General features: G+C 37.0%; 1 protein-coding gene across 2 annotated transcripts in view; it reads right to left on the reverse strand.

The window, feature by feature from the left end:
- Nucleotides 1-255: 255 nt before the first annotated feature.
- The window catches only part of cdh4 (cadherin 4, type 1, R-cadherin (retinal)), a 283,006-nt gene continuing 260,238 nt past the window's right edge, over nucleotides 256-23,023 (reverse strand). Inside the window, exons 10-17 of one of the 2 annotated variants that reach the window (XM_067388245.1) lie at nucleotides 12,626-12,811; nucleotides 10,906-11,159; nucleotides 7,367-7,509; nucleotides 4,626-4,862; nucleotides 4,114-4,347; nucleotides 3,490-3,629; nucleotides 3,190-3,341; nucleotides 256-2,041 (exon numbers count right to left, since the gene is read on the reverse strand). In XM_067388245.1, coding sequence (XP_067244346.1) covers nucleotides 1,822-2,041; nucleotides 3,190-3,341; nucleotides 3,490-3,629; nucleotides 4,114-4,347; nucleotides 4,626-4,862; nucleotides 7,367-7,509; nucleotides 10,906-11,159; nucleotides 12,626-12,811 — 1,566 coding nt within the window. In that variant the 3' untranslated portion in view covers nucleotides 256-1,821. Of the gene's footprint in view, nucleotides 2,042-3,176; nucleotides 3,342-3,489; nucleotides 3,630-4,113; nucleotides 4,348-4,625; nucleotides 4,863-7,366; nucleotides 7,510-10,905; nucleotides 11,160-12,625; nucleotides 12,812-23,023 lie in introns of both variants that reach the window. The other variant, XM_067388244.1, reaches the window with a different exon arrangement.

Consider the following 23,023-nt stretch of genomic DNA (forward strand, 5'->3'; position numbering starts at 1 on the left):
GTGAAGCAATGCTCACTCATGCCCAGAAAATATTATGACAAGCAGCTGAAAGAAACATGGAAGTATGAGGTAGAAGAAAAGAGACATGAGCCTATTATGGACAGGACAGAGACTGAGAATTTTTCATGTGTTTTTTTTTTTTTTTTAAACAAAACTGTGATTGTTTATTCTCTAAAGCACATCCAATATTTGAGATGAATGGAAAGAGAAATCAGTTACACTGAATGGTGGAGCAGGCATGATTGTAAGCTTCTCTGCAATGCAGGTTTCAACCATTATCCAGGGACAGAACATACGAGACACACTTTCTTCCGCAAGATAAGACAAAAAATGAACGGTGCTGCATTTCTCATAGCCAAAGAATAGAACGTAAAACCTATGAAAAAAAAAAAATAATAATACAAAAGACAAACATATAAAAGAGAATTTAAAAATCCTGCAGGATATAGACAAACACACTCATACACACAGAAACCAAACAGGCCCAGACACTATCATTTAGCCCAACTCTGAGCTTGAAGAGCAGCAAATGTTTAAAAAAAAGTATTTTACAGCATTTTAAACATTTTTGAATCTTTTTTTTGTTTGCTTTTTATTTTTTCAGATTATATTTATTCCGTATGGTGTATATTCTTTGCCAACTACTTTTCACATTCTGACCACAGAGGAACAAGTGCGAGAGATTTGAGACATTGTTTTGAAAGAAGTCATGCACGTATAATATTTTAATCAACTTATAAAGTTAGAAAAGGGGAATGTTCAAGACAAAAAAGAAGGTTTCTTCTGATGCAGTCCTTTTAGAGTCGGGTTTCTTCAGCCATCACTTTTAGTCTCACTGTCTGGCAACTTGTCATGCCTAAATTACCTTTACAAATCGGAAACGCAACACAAAATCGTACAAGGCAGGCAAGAGTATGAGCTAAAAGGCATTCTCCAGTAATATTTTTTTCTTCTTTTAAAATAAAGACCTTGATTTTTTACACAACCATTATACAACATAACATTATATGGTCGTGGTCGGTCAAGTTTAAAAAACAAAAACAAAACAAAAAAATGATTTTTCGAATTGGATCAGTGTACTTCATACGTTCCAATTTCTCATCAAGGGAAAATGAGATTTCTTAAGGGAAAATGAGTCCTGTGTTTATCAACAAAAGTTTTGACAAAACATTCTCTGTTTCCTTTGTTTGTTTTCCACATAATAATCAAAGAGGTGTTGTGCACCTTTAATGCAGGGATGAAAGGAAAGCAAAAGGTAGTCGAGAGGGGCAGACAGGAACGGGGGAGTGTGTGCCCAACAGAAGAAACTTTTCAAAATGGCAACCGACCCTGAGATTGCAGGAGTCCGATACAAAACACACCACAAAAGGCACTTTATCAACAACAGTGCTTCTGTTCTACTGAAATTCAAGTTGAGAGAAAAAGTGTGTGGAACTCTCTTTAGTGATAAAGCGAAGGAAAAAAAACGAGCGTGCGCACTCGTTTTTTTTTTTTATTCCCGCACGCTGAGAGTTCGCCGCCCCCGTTGCAACTCGATTCCATCTTGAGCCTCTAGGCGGTCCGAGAGGAATGACAAAACAACACTGAAGAAACCACAATGCGAAATATTGTAAAAAGCCGTAAAATACTTGTGGATTGCAGCAAAGGTCCAGAGCAGGCTGCAGGGCAATATCCTCCCCTCTCAATGCCTCCGTAGCGTGCAGAGGAACTTTTGTTGAGAGATAACCAGCCCACGTCGGAGGCTTGGCGTACGGCTTCTCGATAAAACATCCGAGAAGCCAATTGTCCCTCCTGGCCCTCTCTGTTCCCCTCCGTCTTCCTCTAGTTCCCGACTTCAGTCCTCACCCCCTCCTCCGTAGAGGTCTGCCAGCTTTTTGAAGCGAGGACCCCAGTCATTGAGGTAGTCGTAGTCCTGTTCCCCAGAGCTGGAGGAGTCCAGGGAGCTAACGGAGCCCGCTGTAGAGCCGCTGCCCTCGTAGTCAAACACCAGCAGGGAGTCGTAGGGAGGAGCGGTGGGGTCATTATCTGCCGCGCGCAGACCCTAATATGACAGAGAGAGAGAGAACATGAGACAAGGCTGGTGGAACAGATGCGAACAAAACACTTTAAAAGCTACCGCTGTAAAGTGCTTAAAGAGGTCACATCAGGAGGAATCAAATTTCTCTCCATCGTTCGAGATGAAAGACCTTGATGCACTGTGAAAACACACTGTACTTTCCTTCTCTGTGAAAAATGACCAATTGTTGAAACTAAGCTGCAAAAATGACTCCTTTTTCATTCTATCTCATATCGGGCATATCTCATGAACACATGTCCATCCATGTTTAGTTGTCGATGATGGATCAGAAACTTTGTTCGCCCAGTGCAGTGTTGTTCTCATTAACTAAAACTATTCCAAATTGGTTTTGGTAATTGGTATAAAACTGAAATAAAATAAAATATAAATATTAGATTAAAAACTTTTTTTTTTAAAAAGAAAAATGTTGTCTTGGCAACTAACTTAAGTACTAAAATGAGTAAAATTGCAATAAATTAAAGTTAAATAGAAATATAAAAAGTTAATAAATATGGAAAAAGTGCACACAACAAAATTACAAAAAATTCTAATGAAAATATCACTGAAGATACTGAAAATAACACTGCCCCAGTCACGACGAGGAAATAAGGACAAACTGGGATAGATTATTCCTATTATTCGATCAAATGTGTGAATTTTTATCAATACTTGTGCTGTTTATTCTTCTGTAGCACCTGCTTATCTTAAATATCTTAAAGCAGCATATGGTTGAGAAAGTTTTACATTGATCATTTTAATCACACTTCATACACCACTTTTCAGCACAGAATTGGTTACATTTTCTTGTCTGAAGTCCACTTACAATCTTTTTTTTGTTTCTCTCTTTGTTCAAAAGACGTTTCTTAAAGACACAGATGCAACAAACAAACCAATTTTAAAGGTCAGACGGAAGATTCAAATTTGTGATGAAGTTATTTCTACCACAATAAACTAAGATTATATGCGGACCTCAATGAAGAAAATTGTTATGACCATTTTAAGTACAGCTTTCCAATCTCGTTGTGAATTAAAAATGTATTTCCTATGCCCCTCTGCAGGCATTAGTCAAACCTAAGGCCTAACTAGATTATCTTCATGATAAGAAACAGAGGAAGCGTACGTCAATGATGAACTCCCCGATGTCCCCTGGGTGTGGTACAGTTGGCCGAACAGGGTACTGAGATTCTAGGATAACGGGTCTTTCGTCCACTCTCCGCACACCTGCAGGCTTGCTCATTATGTGATCTAGAGACTCGGGCTGCTGCAGCTGACTCAGGTCATAGTCCTGCAACATAAATAAAAATATACCAGTGCAAGTCTCAAACAAGGTCAGAAATGCTCTTGCAGCAGACAAAGAAGCAGCAAACTATTGAAAATTAAAAAAACAGCCTTGACTCGTCAATTGATAAAAGCATGACACGTGTGACACTTACCTGATCTTCCTCTCCTCCTCCCTCTTCATCATACTTCAGAATATTATCTCTGACGTCATCCTCAGGGTCGATCAATAAGGGTTTTGTCTGACGTTCCTTCTCCCTTCGTTTCACCCACACCACAAAGAACAGAACCATACCTAAAAAAAAAAAAAAACACATACAGGGGCATCATGCACCTGTTTTCTAATTTTGAGGGGGCATCAGTGGCAGTCTAGACTTATTTGATGCCCTAGGCAAGATAAGACATGACCAAAGAAAACAAAACAATTTCTGACTATATATAACTAACATATGTGTAATATTTGTTAGTCCACTGTTACAGCACCCATTCAGAAGTTTGGGGTCAGTAAGGTTTTTCTAAGAAGACTCTTATGCTTACCAAAACAGTGTGTATTGTATAATATAATATAATATAAAGCTGAGAGGTTCATAAAGCTGAGAAAACATTGACTGACAGTTAAATGAAAATTAATAATCAAATATTAAATGACAGGTTGAAAGGTTATTAATCACAATTTGCTGATGTTGTGAAGATTTGGTTTTGCTGCATTCTCTGATTTAATCATCCATCCATTTATAAATCAAACCATCAATCTGTCCCCTGATTCATCCATCACTTACTGAGCAGTATAATGATACAGATGAGGATGGTGATGATAGCTCCAGTTCCCAGCCCGGCCACAGTCACCGCCCCGATCACAGTACAGTCTCCGTTTTCATCACAGGGACACACCTTCACCTTCAAGATTGAGGTGTTGGACAGGGGAGGGTTTCCGGAGTCGGAAACTAAAATGGGAACTCTGTACATGCCTGCCTCCAGGTACGGGATCCGCAGTTTCAACTGGGCATAATTCCCTAGATAGATAGAGATAGAAAGTTAAATCTAAAATTAAACATTTGGCTTTTATACTGTCACTGTATTGAGGCCAAAGTCAAATATTTGAATATTATCTTTTTTTTTTTCTATCGACTATTAATGTTAGATGTATTAGCCTGAAGAGAAACATTTTCAATTTATTTGTAAAACACTTTTCACAATTTATTAACACATTAACTAGAGTTAAAATGACCTGTTGAAGTGTTAAAAGCCTTGAAATACTTTGAATTTGTAATCTGTAAAATCCATATCTAACCATTCAGGCGTGAAATGGTCCAGTTACGGCGGGCGGAAGAGGGGTAAGAGGGCAACTCAAAGACATATGGGCCGGCATTGGGTTCTGAATCTAAATCCGAAGCTGTGATGTTGACCGGATAGCCATGTCGTGACCTCTCGCAAACCAGAGCCTCTTGAGGAACTAGGACAGGCACGTTGTCATTCACATCTATCAAATAAATCTGGAGAGTACCGGTTCCTGTGGCAGGAGGGGAACCTATGAGACAAAAAGAGGATAATGATAGTCAAGGGGTTATGGTCGTAAACTTTATGTATTTGTCCTGAAAACTCTCAGTTGTGTCAGATATAAGAAATGATAACTGCACATAAATATTTCACAAAGCTGTTTTCTCTTTAATAGAGCTGGGCTCTCTCAGAGGACAGATATGTGAAATAACTTTGCCTGAAGAAACAGACACATCTGCTCCCTACGGCTGTGCGTGAATCAAAGACAAAACATAGCATTCAGAGGCCAGATATATACATACTGGCTCTCACAACACAATCTGCCATCACAGACAAGGGGCATTTGTGGAAAACAATGCTGTATCATTCCCAGAGCTCTGACTGAGTAACAGGCTACACATTATAAAGATTGATTTTGTCAAATTCTGTTATTAGAAGGTCCAATGTGAGTCCAAAATACAACCCGTCAACCCCGGACAACTGTATCAGCTGCTAGACAAAGCGCCGGTCCCCAAAGACATATTGATTTAGGCCAATATGCCTTTGTTCAGATAGGATGCCTGACAAGGCCTGCCACTACAGACACCTTTGAAAACTTCTGGGAAAATCACACCAAGACAGGCAGATAGATTGGTCGATTTCCCAATCATACCAACCTCCCCTGAAGTTTTCTAAGCTTGTGAAGCAATACCCTGTTAAGCAATTTTAGTTTCTTCTTTTCATAGTTTGACTAAAAACAAACATGCAAATAAATTATAGAAACTCATCTAGTCATATGATGCTTTTTAATGTTTTCCTTTTCCTAAAGTGTGTAATTTATCTGTTTGTACATGTATAACATCTGCAAAGTTACAAAGCTTATAGTCTCCCACAAATGCCTCAACCGAAGTCCTGATATTACGTCCACAAACGTCTCCATCACAATGTGAAATGTTAGCCCACCCAAAGGCTTACACACAGAAAGAAGATATAATGCAATTATGGTAAGGGGCGTTATATTTCCGACATATGCTTCGGGTGTTTGGCCAATCACAACGCACTGGATCAGCTGGTCAATCAGAGCGCATTGGGCTTTTTGGAAGACAGACTAGTACTGCAATAATGTACAGTATGTGAAAAATTGTTTTTTGAACATTAAGGCATGTTAACCTATTCACAAGTTCACACTTATATATAATCGAATAGATGCATATGCATATTTGGTGTTTTGGCTCAGAGCCCAGAATGTGGCCCAAACCCAGAGTACTCACCCGCATCACTGGCTGGGATAGAAACAGTCGAGAATGAGGAGTTAGGGTGGAGGAGGGATGCTGGAAAACTGTCCTGGGACAGAGGTGAGTCAGCTATTGATATATAGGCCTCCTTGCGCTGATTGGGTAGATTATCTGAACGTGCTCCTCCCGAACTTTGTTAATAAAACTTCATTTCTATTACACCCAATAAACAAAATAATGAACTTTTAAAATAGCAACATATGACCCCTTCATATGATCCATATGATGCTAAATGTAGTATTTGAAAGTATGATAAATTCTGGTGAATTGGTTTGTCCTAAGCGAGCCTTTTTTTTTTTTTTTTTTCATATGTTGCGTTCGAAAGTCTGATTAATTCTAGTGAATCTGTTCATTCACACTGGCCTCTCTCTCATAGGCAGATTTGGAAAATCATTTTCATCCAAGACTTCTCATACAGACTGTCCCCTCTGATATAAAGTCTGATTCATTCTAGTGAATTGGTTAATTCACGCTGTATTCTCTTTTATGTAGCATTCGATGGTCTGATTCATTTTATTGAATAGTTTCATTTGGATGGTTAGGGTGAATGAACAGGTTAAAAAAATTCACAGATTTAAGTCACTGGACTATGTTTTTGTAAATATGTGTGTTTTGATGCTTGCAGATTGAATCTTGAAAAGATGATCTTTTCTAACCCCGCTGGTAGTATAGCTATTTTCTGATTCAAAACAATAGCTTGACTGTATTTTAATTAAAATTACGATTAGCGTGTACTGTAGTTTGGCAAGTTAGATTCATCAACCTTGGTGTGAGAACCCCTTATCCTCAAAAAACATTAACAAAACTATATGAGGTAAAATAAACAACGTAGACTACATTAAATATAGGTTCACCTGCAATAAGGATAAACATTTTTTGATTCCTTAAAGTTTTCTGAGGCTGTGAAGCAGCAACTTGTGTTAAGCAATCTAGTCTCTCCATTTGAAAAAGTTTGTGTAAAAATGGACAAGCAAATCAACTGTGATTGGACAGCAGCTTTGTTGGAACACCTTCTTGGTTGAATAGAGCATGAGAATGAAATCCAATCAGAATAGAAAAATGCCCCAGTGCTGATAGGTTATGAATCGATAGGCTGTGAACAGCTTTTTTGCTCTGTGGGACAAATGAAGTTCAAGCTAACCAACCTTTCTCCAAGCTGACCTACCCAATCGTTCAAATCCATTTTTTCATACACAGCACCTTTAATGCATCAACACACACTCAAAGTTGTTATTTCGTCCAAACTTTCCAATTTTCTTACCGTTATCCACTGCCAAAAAGGTTGCTTCATATATATTCTTCTTCATATACGGCGACTCACGATCCAACACCGCCGTGGTGGTGATCCTTCCGTTGGTCCTGTTGATTTTCAGCCAGTTGGCTGGATCTGACAGTTTCGAGTACCTGAAGGCCAAAAGCATTTGTTCATCAGATTACTTTGGATAGAAATCCATAAGCATCCGCAAGACTCTGTATAGAGCTCAACGTTCAATCATAATTTATGCTGTAACAGTATGGCTGAGGGTAATAATGTAGAAATTTGAGATCATCAATCCATTTAAATGCCGTTAAAATCATATTTAGCCTGTTATGAGGATATAGCATGTGGATTATTAAGATATGTCCCTCATTCAGTCGCAGCATGGGCTCTGTTCTGATCAATGGATCTGCACTGAGAAATGTGGCAACATTTACACTCAATCAAATCACAGATGTGACACATAATCTTTCTTCTATATATTATTGGGTAATGGATCAGGCTTCTGCACTATTAATCCAAAACACTGAAGTTAAAAACAGTTACAGCCTATTTATCTGCCAGACCAGATCTCAAAGTTGGTAAGAATGCGACTTCATTGACTGCTACTGGTGTTTGAATATTATCATGGAATATTATATTGCTAAATTTATATATAGCTATACTGCTAATATTGCTAAAAAATCAACCCCAGTCTTCTTCTTGTATGTTTGTCAGGGCCTTTTGTTTGCTAAGCACTTCCCTGTGACTTATTTGAGCCTATAACATTGATAGATTCAGAGAGCGAGAGCGCCACAGTGTGGACTGTATTGATTGGACTGTTCCTTGCACACAGTGATCTATGGAGCAAGTCTAGTGAAGGTCCCCCGAGTGTGTGAGTGAACGTGCATAGAGGCAAACTTTGGATCAATACTTCAAGCTGGCATCTTGCCCGCACACTTTTGAGTCATGGAAAAAAAAGAAATCAAGAGAGATCAAGCGTGAACGACTGATAGAGAGGGAGAGAGAGAGAGGCACAATAGAAGCAGTAGTGTGGGGAATGGTTCGGCTCATTACTCAATGACCTTTCACCCTGTTGCTTGGCAACCCAGGCACAACCAAGGGATTAGAACAGGAGAGAGTCAATTAAAAGCATTTAGCTGCTCCCAGGGGTGCTAATGGTGCGAACGATACGTGCTACATCACTTGACATACAGCACGGTATGGAAATTGCATGTACTTCTGGTGTTTGCTTACAAAGTCTGGGCTGGCATGCACTTGAGAGTGATGGATTTGTTTTAAGCCTGGTTTCTATAAAAATGTCTCTTAAACTCACCTGTCAAATAAAGTCCTCATTGATTTATGGGAATTTTAAAACTTAAAGCATGATTCAGCAGAAAATTGAAAAGTGAACAGAGTGGGTTGAATACACTACACTTTATGTGGGGAACACCTTAGTTGATTTGCTATTCATGTGTGTCACTCAGCTAATGAGTGCTGTATTTAAATGATCAATAAACATCGCTGAGTCAATTGATCATTCAATAAGACTCTGAAACTCTGAAAGCAACAATATTGTTTTTATGAAGCGTATATAAATGTGAAATGTCAGAACAAAAATAAGTTTTCAGGCAATGCGGAGTGTAACTAAACACTTACAGGTGCTGGTCATATAATTAGAATATCATGAAAAAGTTCATTTTTTTATTGTAAATTATTTTTAAAAATGAAACTTTCATATATTGTAGATTCCCTACATGTAAAGTAAAACGTTTCAAAAGTTGTTGTTTCTTTTTTTTTCAATTTGGATGATTAGAGCGTACAGCTCATGAAAGGTCAAAATTCAGTATCTCAAAATATTCAAATATTTCCTAAGATCAATCAAAAAATGGATTTTCAAAACAGAAAAGTTCAAGTTCTTTAAAGTATGTTCATTTGTACTCAATACTTGGTCAGCAGCACATATTACAGCAAATGACTTGCTCCTAGCACAAATTACAGCATTGTTGAAGTGATCAGCCTGTGGCACTGCTGAGGCACTATTGAGCCTTCAGATCATCTGTATATTGTTGGATCAACTGTTTCTCATCTTTCTCTTGAAAATATCCCATAGATTCAGGGGTCAGGCATGTTGGCTGGCCAATAAAACACAGTACTATCATGGTCAGCAAACCACTTGGAAGTGATTTTTGCACTGTGGGCAGGTGCTAAAGTCCTGCTGGAAAAGGAAATCAGCATCTCCATAAAGCTTGTCAGCAGATGAAAGCATAAAGTGCTCCAAAATCTCCTGGAAGATGGCTGCATTGACTTTGCACTTGATAAAACACAATGGACCAACACCAGCAGACGTCACCCCCACCCCCCCACCCCCTTTATCTGAAAAGAGGACTTTCGACCACTGATCACTGTCCAGTTATTTTTCTCCTTAGCCCAGGTAAGATGCTACTGACGTTGTTTTTGTTTCAGAAGTGGTTTGGTAGTCATTTTCCTGAAGATGTCTGAGTGTGGTGACTCTTGATGCGCTGACTCCGGCTTAATTTGACTCATTGTGAAGCTCTCCCAAGTGTTTGAATCGGCTTTACTTGACAGTATTCTCAAGCTTGTGGTCATCCCTGTTGCTTGTGCACCTTTGCCTACCCAATTTCTTCCTTCTAGTCAACTTTGCATTTAATATGCTTTGATACATCACTCTGTAAACAGCCACCACATTCAGTAATGACCATCTGTGACTTACTCTCTTTGTGGAGGGTGTCAATGATTGTCACCTGGACCATTGCCATGTCAGCAGTCTTCCCCATTAGTGTGGATTCAAAGAACAAGAGATACCCGGAATTTATACTGTAGTGATGGTCATTTAATGAAACTCAAATGTAAATATTCTAATATTTTGAGATACTGGATTTTGGACTTTCATTAGCTGTACTCTAATCAACAATTTAAAAATTTTTTTTTGAAATGTTTTACTTTACATGTAGGGAATCTAGAATAAATTAAAGTCTGATTTTTAAAAATAATTTATAATAAAAAAAAAAAGAACTTTTTCACGATATTCTAACTATATGACCAGCACCTGTGTATATATAGGTTAGTAAAGTTACTTTTTTTGGCCAGTAAAATGGAGTACTGTAACATTCAAGAAAACTCATTGATATTCATTATTCAAAAAATTCCTGGTATTTGTAAAACAACTTAAGAAGTATAACTAAAATAACTGAAAGTAGAGCTTTTTTGAAAATAAAGAATAAGATGTATATGCTCAAGTGTGTTCAAAATGTATTAAATTGTACTTGATGGTTAAACCACTTGACATTGAATCATTAAATCAGTTTAAACATTTTTCAAAAATGTGTGAAACCAGCTTGAATATGAAGAGAGTGTTAATCACAACTTGGCACTTTTGAACTAAACTGAATTTTCATCTCAGACATGCTTTTTCACTTTGACCCATGTGTGTGTTTGAGCAAGTAAGAACATAAATGATTGACATTTACGGTCGCTGACAAAGATTGACATCCTGAGTTTCAATCAGACAGACAAAAGCACTTCCTGTCATTCCTCTCTACCTGATAGTCTGCTGGATGAAGCGGTCTGGATCCAGTGCAGCGAATGTAGCCAGGGTGGTGTCAGCAGGAACTCCCTCTTCAAAGCGGATGATTTTAGGATTGGACGGGAACACGGGGGCCTCATTGACATCCAGCACTGTGATAGTAACACTAGCAGAGGAGGACGGCGAGGAGGGGATCCCACTTGCCAGGTGAGCTTGGTTTGACACCACCACCATCAGCATGAAGGCTCCGTTCCTCTCATAGTCGACTGGCTGCACACAAACACAAAGATTCCTTAAACTTTCAAAGAACTTGGTTGTGCTCCAACAATGTGAAGGTGATTTTAGATATGATAGCTTTTTTGTTAGAGGAAACATGATTCAATGAATCCATTAATTGAAACTGCAAAAAACATTTCACCTAAAAGATATTAAACTATTCACTGTCAGGCTGAATGGCTTAAAAAAGACTCCAAAAGTGTTAGAAGAGGAACAGAAAGTGACTCGGTTTGAGTTAGAAGATGAAGTGAACCCTGGAGTTGAGGTTAGGAAGAGTTGACGGGCAGACAAGTGTGAGAGGATCAGCTGTTCCGTGGATAGAAATGTGGTGTGCCGAACCGCATGTGACCGTGACAGCTGTGTAACACTTCCAAAGAGGCGGAAATACATTTTTAAGTATGCCGAGGGCTTCTATTACTCTCTCTTGCACGCACACACACACACACCACCATGCAAATGGTCAAAGAAAGTGTGCAAAACATATGCATACACAAAGTTACACATCACTGACTCTTAAATATTAAAGCAATACAGGCTATGAAACTGCAGGGAAAGATAAAAAATGTACGCATTATATATATACTGTAAATATCTGGGAGATATTCGCCTGTGTTGGGGTGCAGTATCCTGCTTCTTCCATTACCATGCAAAGTAATGGGTCAACACAATCAAAAATAATGTCAAGTATTCATTGTAATGTTGACAAGTAATTAATTTCAATGAATAATTGAGACACTGTAGTTTCAAACTATTTCTAGCAGTTTAAATGATCATTTTTATGATTCCTTAAATTGAATCGGATTTAATCTATATTAAGTATGGATATTTTAGTTGTAGTAAATGATCTTGTCATGATTTTGATAAAAAGATCATCATAAGGAATGGTAATTTGCATTAAGAACATTCTAACAATCATCTCTTACTGGAAATGTTTCTATTTAAAAAAAAAAAAAAAAACTAATTGCAGGTAAGGCTGCTTCATGTTTGAAGACTCAGTGATGGGATAGAGGATAGACATATGGGTCAATTTTTGGGATTTGTACATCATCTGATGTCATACAACTATTTGAATATCTGGAATCTGAGGGTGCAAAAAAATTGAAATATTGAGAAAATCGCCTTCAAATGAAGTCCTTAGCCACACATATTTCTTACAAAAATAAATGTTTGATATATTTACAGAAAGAAATTTACAAAATATCTTCATGGAACATGATCTTTACTTAATATTATGATTTTTGGCATAAAAGAAAAATCGATAATTTTGACCCATAGTCTACAATGTATTGTTGGCTGTTGCTACAAATATACCCGTGCGACTTATAATTGTTTTTTTGGTCAAGAGTCACATATGAGCGACTTAAATGTTTGAATATGCAGAGTTTGAGAACAAATCAAAAGATCAGCAGTCTGAGAACCGAGGATAACGTTTGATATTGTAACCAACTAGACATACCCACCTTAACCACTATAACCCTGCCGTCATTGGTGATCTCATCAGTGCGTATGGCGAAATGGCCCATTGGATCTCCTCCTGTAATCCTATAGACGGCGTTCCAGTTGGGTGTATGAGGCTGATCCTTGTCTCTGACAGTCAAATTGGCCACAACCACACCCACAGCGTTCTCTGGGGCCTCTCCAAGGAACTAAGACAAAGTGACGACACATAAATAAAATGAGACACTCAAATTCTTTTAAAATAAATACATGTTTTTCAAATACATTATATTGTCAGAATTGGGGCTAATGTATTACAGGGACAGTTGACTTGGAGGAACCTGGAGTTCAGTGGCTTGTGCAAGGATCAATGGTGATGGTTCGTGCATTGGTTATTAGGAAAAAACTCAATGAGGGTTTTGTTCTTGGACTCGCCAGCTTTTGGGGATGGCTTCGGAGTTTCGCAATATAGTTCAAGTTAGCATTACACACAGTGTAAAGGCTAAGTTTTATATCTTGTTTGTTACACACGGCTCTTGAAAGAATATCACACACTAGCTATACCCACAGCCCAAGGTGCAAATGTGCGGCAGGCTGTAGCACACAAGCTCATTACAGCTCAGTAATCTGCAGTTTAAAGGGGTTATGAAGTGTGTCTGCCAGATGCTGTTTACTGTAATGGCATAACCATCCAGCAGAGACTACAGCCAAATACACACTGCTACATGCTCAGTAGAGACCAGTGCTCCAGTGGAGGCTAACTGTAGCTTCCCAAGATACAAGGTACTCATAATTTGCACTGAGGTTACACTGAGGTCAAGCTCCCCGTAGAGTAGCCAGTTACATGAAAAAGTAGGTAGCTACTAACAAAAGCTATAAACAAACAAACTACTACTTAGCTATTAGAGTAATAGTAGAGTAGTTAGCTACTTTAAAAAAGTAGTTTGCCACAACACACGCTACTAACAAAAACTATTATACTAACATGGACTTATTTGTTATTCTTAAACTAGTTAGCGACAAAATTAGCTACTAAAAGTTACAAAACTATGCTAACAAGGAATACTAGCTATTAAAGGAGTTGGCTAGTTGAAAAGTAGTTTGCTACGCTACTTACAAAAGATACTAATAAGGACTGATAAGCTATTTTTTTTAAGTAGTCAGCTACATGAAAGATTAGTTTGACACTACAAGGTAGCCTACTATAGCCTAAACTAATAAGTAATAAGCTACTTGAAAAAGTATTCTACACTCCAAACCGCTAACAAAAGCTGCCATACTAATATAGATTAGGTCACCATCTACTTAGTGACATAAGAATAACCAATTCATCTACATTAAAAGATTATATTAAAAGTTAGCTTCACTGCAATCAACTAACAGTCAAACCAACCATTCTTAAAGTAGCTTCACCACAAGCTACTAAAAAAATTGCACTGAAGATGCATTTTTAAGATGCTGTACATCTACCAAAATAACAATAATTTTACACCAAATGCAACTACTAAACATCTCAATTTCTATAACAGTTGAAAACATGATGAACCACTTAAAGCTACAGTCTGTAAGTTTTGCCTCTTTGTCCCCATCTCTGTTTGAAATCTGCAATTGCATCCTCAGCGCGGATGAATCCAATGTTTGCTGTCAGTCACCACATCGGTGTGGATACTGTACTTCGGAATCACAGATTCTACATCTTGGAAGTATGACCAAAATAAGAATTTTCACCGGAAAATGTCATCTGAACAAGTAAGTAACATTACAATAAATCGCGCTACCAGTGGTGATTAAATCTAACGATCGCTTAGCTTGGATCATGTCAAACAGTGCAAATTATTATTACTGTTATACTTTGTTCTCAAATTGTTAACATTGACAACATCAGAATTGCATGTATATTTAGTGGGTATTAGTATTAGCTGTAGATTTCAATTTCTGTAGTCATTCTGCAGTCCGAAGACTTTTGCTTTTGACTACGGGTGAATCTCCAGTTGTCACTGATGATTGTCATTTGGACCTTTCTGGATTACAATCCGCCATCAAAATGATAAGTTTAATTATTGCAGCTGCTGTGAGAAAAGGCTATAAATGATCCACTACCTCACATGCCATATAGCCTACTAGCTGGGACTCCTTCTTTATGTTAAACAGACGTGACATAATGATGCAAAAACGAACGGCTGCATGATCGAATTTCCTGTGGAAACCCACAGTACCACCCGAATTAGAAAACATTATTACAAGCTTATCGTTGTTAATCGGACTAATGTAAAGAGATGGTTTTGAATACTGGCAGGTTATGTACTTGTTTAAAAATTGATTTTGCATCATTTTTAACTAGATAACTAGATGTAAATGTCACACAGCAGGGATTCTTCAGGAACTTTTCTGAACTGTTTAAATGAATTATTCAAATGAACATGTTAGGAGAGTTTATTTGATTATTTCCTGACTTCGCTCGATTATAAATGTGACTCATTGGTAGCTCAATAAGTGTTCTGCAATTTCAGAAAAATAATAAAATTAATATCAGTGCTACATTAACTTTGCAACTCCCCATCATTGGCAAAGACACTTACACATATACTTAAGATACTTGAAATAAAAAAAAGAAAAAAAGATGGTGGTTTATTTTCATGGTTTATTAGTTTAAATCGTTGAAAGGAGAGAATGATAGAGAGACAGGCACAGAGCGAGTAATATCTACTGGCTGTTGTGATGAAAACATCACAGGGCCGTCCCGTCTCTCCGGCTGCACGCTGTCTGGAATGCACAGCTGCATTTACTGATAAGCAGAAAAACACTCTGTTGAGATCAAACAAATGTGCTGTGTCCCTTCCTGGACGGGGTGCAAGAGACCAGCAGAGGACAGGACAGTAGACGACATGATTGAGTGACTGATTGATCTGTGCAAAATCAGAGTCCGCTTTCTCGATAGGCTACTGCTTCCGGTTTGATGAAAAAAAAAATCCTCTGGAGACTAGTTCAAAAAGAGTTTGAAAATAAATGAATGTGTGTGTACTGACAGAAAAAAAGAGGGAAGGAAAGTGATACTTGTTTATAATTTGTGGATTACTGTGGTGGAAATTTAGAGGACAGACACTCCCATTGGTGCTTTAGAACCAAGGACAACGTTTCAGCAAAATTCTCTTTAAATATATGTAAAGAAATAATTCATTAAAAAGTATGACCATCTCTTAGGCACCATATTAGATGCAGTAGTTTGATGTTAACAAAATTATCTATGACAGAAATGAATTAATTATAAGAATAATGGATTTACATCTTTCTTCAATATTCAGTGCATTTCAATTCAAGTCAGGCAAGTGAGTTGGAAGAGCTAAAGATATTCATTACTACTAACACTATTCATATTTAATGACAGGCTTGCCTTAAAAAAAAAAAACACAACTCTCATTTCAGTCAAAAGTTTGCATTTGAATTTTTGTAAACAGCTCTTTCTTGAAACCAATAAATAAATAAAAAACTTAAAATAAATCATATCAAACGTTCAAGTTCTTTGGTTTGTTGGATCTTTTTTTGTTTTATTTATTTAAATAAATAAATATATTACAGAAGCTCTAAAACACATTTTGCTGAGTTGTACAGTATTTTAACAGAAATCCTAATTTAGTTTTGATTTCATTAACGAAAATGAGGTGCAATCAACACATTTTTTCCATGACTAAGACGAGACGACACAAAGGTCATTAAATGATAACTGTGACTATATTACCATGTATAGTTGATGAAAAAGACGAGACTAAAATGTAGTTCAAAAATAAAAACTTTACCAAAAACTCTACTACAACGAGCTTCTTCCCGGGATAGTGACATCACTAACCCTAAAATTTAAACTGCCCAAACACGCAATAAAGGGGTGAGGCCATGTTGGACTGCTTTAGAGAAGAGGAAGAGTTATTGTAGTAGAGTGTTGTTACCATGCCGTCATTTTTTACGCCGGACAAGGGTCAATTCAATGCTGGATTTGCATAAAAGATATGTAAAGTATGTAAATTTACTTACTAACCTTTCAGAAACATCCAGATGCATTCTGTTTTGTTTTGTGGCAAATTTGACAAGCTATAATAAATGATCTGTGGGGTATTTTGAGCTGAAACTTCACAGATACATTCTGGGGACTCCAGAGACTTATATTACATCTTGTAAAAGGGGTATTATATCTTTCTCTGCACTGCAGAAGTGACACCGATAATCTGAAAACACCAACAAAGGAGAGCTGATATTCTACTAAAATGAAGGTGTTGTTCAGTCAGTTTGTGTTCCTTCACAATGCGCTTATGCTGTTTGCTGCGACTAAATCTGCAGTCAAACCTTCTCAGTGATGAATTGTAATAAATCCAAACATGGATCTCAACTATTGTTTGCGATTGTAGTTGCCGAATAAATGCAGTTACTATACCTCTGTGTGACAATACAAAGTCTTTTTGTCTTGGAACTATTGGAATTAATTTAAAATGTATTTTATTTCTGTGATGCAAAGCTGAATTTTCAGCATCATTACTCCAGTCTTCAGTGTCACATGATCCTTCAGAAATCTTTCTAATATGCTGATTTGATGCAGTTATTATCAATGTTGGAAACAGTTGTGTTGCTTAATATTTTTTTGGAACTTGTGATACATTTTTCAGGATTCATTGATGAATAAAAAGTTAAAAAGAACAGCATTTATTCAAAATATAAATCTTTTCTAACAATATAAATCTTTACTATCACTTTTGTCAATTTAACACATTAGAGCTGAAAAAAGTATTAATTTCTTTCAAAAAAAAAAAAAAAAGCAAAAAATTACTGACCCCAAACTTTTGAAAGGTAGTGTATATTGTTACAAAAGATTTCTAATTTAAATAATTGCTGATATTTTTTAAACATTTTATTAATCAAAGAATTCTGAAAAAGTATCACAGGTTATAAAATAATATTATAAGCAGCACAACTGTTTCCAACATTGATAATAAAGCAGCATATTACAATGATTTCTCAAGGATCATGTGACACTGAAGAGTAATGATGCTGAAAATTCAGCTTTGCATCACAGAAATAAATTATATTTTAAAAAATATTAAAATAGAAAACCATAATTTTAAATTGTAATAACATTTCACAAAATTATTGTTTTTTTCTGTATTTATTATGAAATAAATGCAGCCTTAATGAGCATAAGAGAGTTCGTTCAAAAACATTAAAAATAGTAATGTTTTCAAATTTACTGGCTGTTGTGATGAAAAAACACACACACATATATATATATATATATATATAACAGTATTAACATCTGTGGTGAGAGATTTAGAGAGTGTATAAAAATAAATATAGAGACTAGTGAAAAACAAAAACCTCTACACTGAGCCAAGATGAAAAACATGACTACAGAGACGTGATTTTATGGCGTCCTAAGGAAAATAGATCCATACCATCACAGAACATAAACATTAATGCCTCACAAGGACTATAAAGCCTGTGGTATATTTATGCTGTTTCCTGTGGCGATGAACTCTCAGGTCCACTGTCTTCATCGTCTTCTTCTAAACCATCATCATCATCATCATCATAATTGTCATTTCAGTCATCATGGTGCTTCAAAACAGAGAGAGATCAGTTGTATTTATCTTAAAATGCAGTACTATTGCACTTTACTCTCAAGAACCGCCGGCTCTTTCCATATTCATGTGGTTTTTACATGAATAAAACATACAGCTGTCTTCAAATTGGAAGCGATATATCTACTAGGTTTACACCCCCTCAAGCAATTTCGCTTAATTAGCTTGCTTACGTTTCTGAGGGTCTACTACAGCAAGATGTATACTGCCTCATGCCTCTGTCAAATGCAAATAATCACAGAACATTTCTACCCTGCTCCGACTCAGTCTGTGTGGGTGAACGAGAGAGAGAGAGAGAGAGAGAGAGAGAGATAGGATGGATGAAAAACAAAACAAATTAGTTCTAGCACATAACTCATGAATTCTGCTCGAAAGATGGTGAGTATGTGCTGTGTCTGTCGCAAACACGCAATTGGAAGAAGCACAAGTTGAACTCCACGGCCCAAACACATAAAACGCAGATGAAAAGTTGATTCCGACGTTCATATTCTCAGCTTTAAAGCTTTACTTTAATGAAACGTTTGTCTGCGTTTAACTAGCAAAAGATTTCTATGAATTTCAGGCACTTACAAGCAAATCAGTAAGCTCCACCATCAAGGTGATTGTTAGTTTCTTTCTACCCATTGTACTATTTCCAAAAAAACAGATTCAGCAAGTCTCTCACAAACCGCTGACTGAATCAACAAACCCTCACAAGTGTCAGGTCGTGCGAGCCTGTCGTAAACCAGTTGTGGGTAATTTTCTCTCGGCTCAGTGATATGTGACACAAGTGTTTGTTATTGGGAGCGAGAGCATGTGCTGAGTGTGGGACTTAATTGCTGGTGTCATCTGGGTTAACTTGCTCTGTTAGGACCTGTCATACGCATCGAGCTAAGACAAGACAACCCAAACGGCGAAGTTGTTCTTCAGCTGCACTGTATAATTACGGATGCTGCAATGGACAAGGACACTATAGAGCTCAAGCCTGCTTGGAGGGGGGGAAAAAACTTTCGAAACTTGACAATTTCAGAAAGTATCAAGAGTAATCAAGTGGGTGGATGAGCAATGAGTTCATTTGATTTTAGTCTTGCTTTCAATTTCGCTCTGTTTTCCCTTCACTGTTCATTCAGTCAGAGAAAGTGTCTAATGTACGGATGAGAGATTCTTAGTGTGTATTACTCAGGGGAGGTGTCAAGGAAAGATGGATGGAGGTCTGTCCTGCGTCTCTCCCTCCCAACTCTCCATCTCAGTATGGACCATAAGCGTTGCTAGACCCTATTTTAAATGTGCGATTAACTAAGCTGTCAGCACCCTTAAAAATCTGTGATTGTGTGATCTCTCTTCACGTTTCCTGAAAACAGCAGCTGTGACAGCTCTCTGAAGCTGTTCACTGTGAATCCTCATTAAACAACTTTCAAGTTTGTTATATTAAGTATTATTCTATTCTCTCTAGAAGATAGTTGTCATTCGTACTAGTTTTGAACTTCTTGTACTTAAATGGATAGTTCACCCAGAAAATTAAAATTCTGTCATCGTTTACTCACCCTCAAGTTGTTCCAAAACTGTATACACTTCTTTCTTCTGGTGAACACAAAAGAAGATATTTTGAAGAATATGGGTAGCAAAACAGTTGATGGGCCCCACTGATTGAAAAAAACCCACGACATTCTTCTAAATATATTCTTTTGTGTTCAGCAGAAGAAAGAAATGAATACAGATTTGGGATAAAGGGATACAGTGGGTACGGAAAGTATTCAGACCCCCTTAAATTTTTCACTTTTTGTTATATTGCAGCCATTTGCTAAAATCATTTAGGTTCATTTTTTTCCTCATTAATGTACACACAGCACCCCATATTGACAGAAAACACAGAATTATTGACATTTTTGCAGATTTATTAAAAAAGAAAAACTGAAATATCACATGGTCCTAAGTATTCAGACCCTTTGCTGTGACACTCATATATTTAACTCAGGTGCTGTCCATTTCCTCTGATTATCCTTGAGATGGTTCTACACCTTCATTTGAGTCCAGCTGTGTTTGATTATACTGATTGGACTTGATTAGGAAAGCCACACACCTGTCTATATAAGACCTTACAGCTCACAGTGCATGTCAGAGCAAATGAGAATCATGAGGTCAAAGGAACTGCCTGAAGAGCTCAGAGACAGAATTGTGGAAAGGCACAGATCTGGCCAAGGTTATAAAAACATTTCTGCTGCTCTTAAGGTTCCTAAGAGCACAGTGGCCTCCATAATCCTTAAATGGAAGACGTTTGGGATGACCAGAACCCTTCCTAGAGCTGGCTGTCCGGCCAAACTGAGCATATTGACAGAAAAACCTGCCAATATGGGGTGCTGTGTGTACATTAATGAGGAAAAAAATGAACTTAAATGATTTTAGCAAATGGCTGCAATATAACAAAGAGTGAAACATTTAAAGGGGTCTGAATACTTTCCGTACCCACTGTAGTTAAAGGGATAGTTCACCCAAAAATAAAAATTCTGTCGTCATTTACTCACCCTCATGTTGTTCCAAACCCATCTTTGGAACACAAAAGATCACAAAAGATATTATTAATATTCTCTCATCCTTTGAATCCATCCATTGAAAGTTGAGGCATAAAGTACAAAAATACACTGTAAAAGTAATCCCAACCCAGGCTCACTGGAAATGTGTGCGTATGGCGACATTCTGCAAAATTATATTACATCGCTTCTTGCATGTTTCGCAGCACTTTCAAAGTCCAGTGAGTGGTGCTAAAGGTGCATTCATTTTTATTCGAAACATGTTGTATGGCTGTTGTATGTAATGCAGCAGTTCAGAAATTAAATGTCCAGTGAAAGGTTAATGCTCTATTATGTATATAACACTAAACCCTACCCTAAACCTAACTGATAGTGTTATCAAAAACAAACATGAGACAAATACACATTTGCTGAAGCAGCCATGCCATTTCAGTTCGCTTCTACACATCTTTACGCTCTCTTATCACAACTCATATCCGAACGCTCCGGATCACAAGTGTACCAGGTGCACTATCGAACAAGTTTACTACATTTAAAAAGCCATACATACGGAGCTGGTTATGTGATGAAAATCGTCCCCTTTATTTCCGGAATTATAAGGTTCTATCGGACATTATTGACAAAATTGAGTTATTCACATATTCTTATTCTGTAACTTATTTATATTATGAGATGTTTTTTTAATGTTGTGTACATTTTGGGACTTTTTATCTAGAAAACAAAAAAGTTCTATCTACAAAAGTCGAATGGAATGCAAAAACGTTGATGCTTAATATCTCAGTACTGCTCAGTATGCAGATAGAACCTTATAAATCCAAGGGGACGAAATGTCAAAATGTATTAGTTTACAATCATGTGCTATGGTAAAATCATTTTGAGGTAATAATATAGTATTGTGCAAGGAACCACATGAAAATAAATGTTTATTAATCGATAATCTGCCTTTGTAATCATATTTTTGTGTGAAAAGGACTAAAAGTTGTTGGTGTTTTACTGCCACTAGTGGTCATTCATAGCTACGTTTTTGGAATCTTTACAAAAATTTAGGTAGAGGCACGTATTTCCAATGTGCCTATGTTCAGTAATCCATATGAATCTAGCGGTTTAATTCAAGTCTTCTGAAGAGACATGATCACTTCTTATGATGAACAAATGTAATTTAAAACACTGATCAACACGCATACATAGAGCACATACGGGAAAACAAAAGCTCAGTTTTACTTGCTTGATGCATGAAAACAAACCTCATTGGTTCTTACGCATAAAAAAACACCAAAAATTTTGGAATAAAAGTAGGGCTGTATGATTTATTGCACAATACAAAAAATATAGCATTGAACTTAAACGCAATTATCTCTTAAATGCGATTCTTAGTACGGTTATGAAATCGCAAAGGCTGTGATTATTTTTTTATGCGCACCTTGTGAATAAAGTATGGTTCCAAATGCTAATCCATCTGAAAGCACTGAGAGTTTGAGTTGCTTATAATGTACATTTGAAAAAGCAACACGCGTCAAACATCTTTCCAGAGTCATGAGAAGCATTTTTTTTAAATCTTGTCCAACAAAAGACAACATTTAATAACATGTTTTTACTCCAAACTCACTTCATAATGACAGTTTAGCATCCTTCTGTGAGATGATGTGGCTTCTTACACAGAATAATGCAGTCGTTTGTTTATTAGTCATATTTAATCAAAGTGTTTCAATCTTCTGTTTATTCAGCTACAGCGATATGACGCATGTTGTCTACTTCTACTGCAGTGCATATTTAGAGTTCCTGCGCTAGAGCACCCTCTGGCTTTCAGGTGGAGAAGCACTTACTACTGATCACAGAGCCGTACAGCTCTGACAAGCTGCGCATAAAATAATCGCAGCCTTTGCCAAATCGTGTGCGGTTTAATCGCGATAAATCGTTCAGCTCTAAATAACAGCCTAAATTAAATCTGTTCATCATATATAATAATCATATGTCTTCAAAAGACTTGGATTAAACAGCTCGATTCATATGGATTACTTTTACTTTTGTCTTTATGAACGTTTTGAAGCTTGAAAGACTTTCAGTGCAGGGACAGAGATCTCTCAGGTTTCATTAATATTTTCATTCTTTTCGTAAATGAAAGTCTAATGATTTTGAAATGACATAAGGGTGAGTAAATGAGGACAGAATTTCTATTTTTGGGTGAACTATACCTTTAACTAAAGAAACATTCCTCTGATTCAAGCGATGCGCGATGGGTTGTGACCCCAAGAAAAACCTTGACCTTGACCGTGTGATTCCTTGAGGCTTCCAC

The sequence above is a fragment of the Chanodichthys erythropterus genome, chromosome 6 (assembly GCF_024489055.1).
Source record: "Chanodichthys erythropterus isolate Z2021 chromosome 6, ASM2448905v1, whole genome shotgun sequence".
NCBI lineage: Eukaryota > Metazoa > Chordata > Actinopteri > Cypriniformes > Xenocyprididae > Chanodichthys > Chanodichthys erythropterus.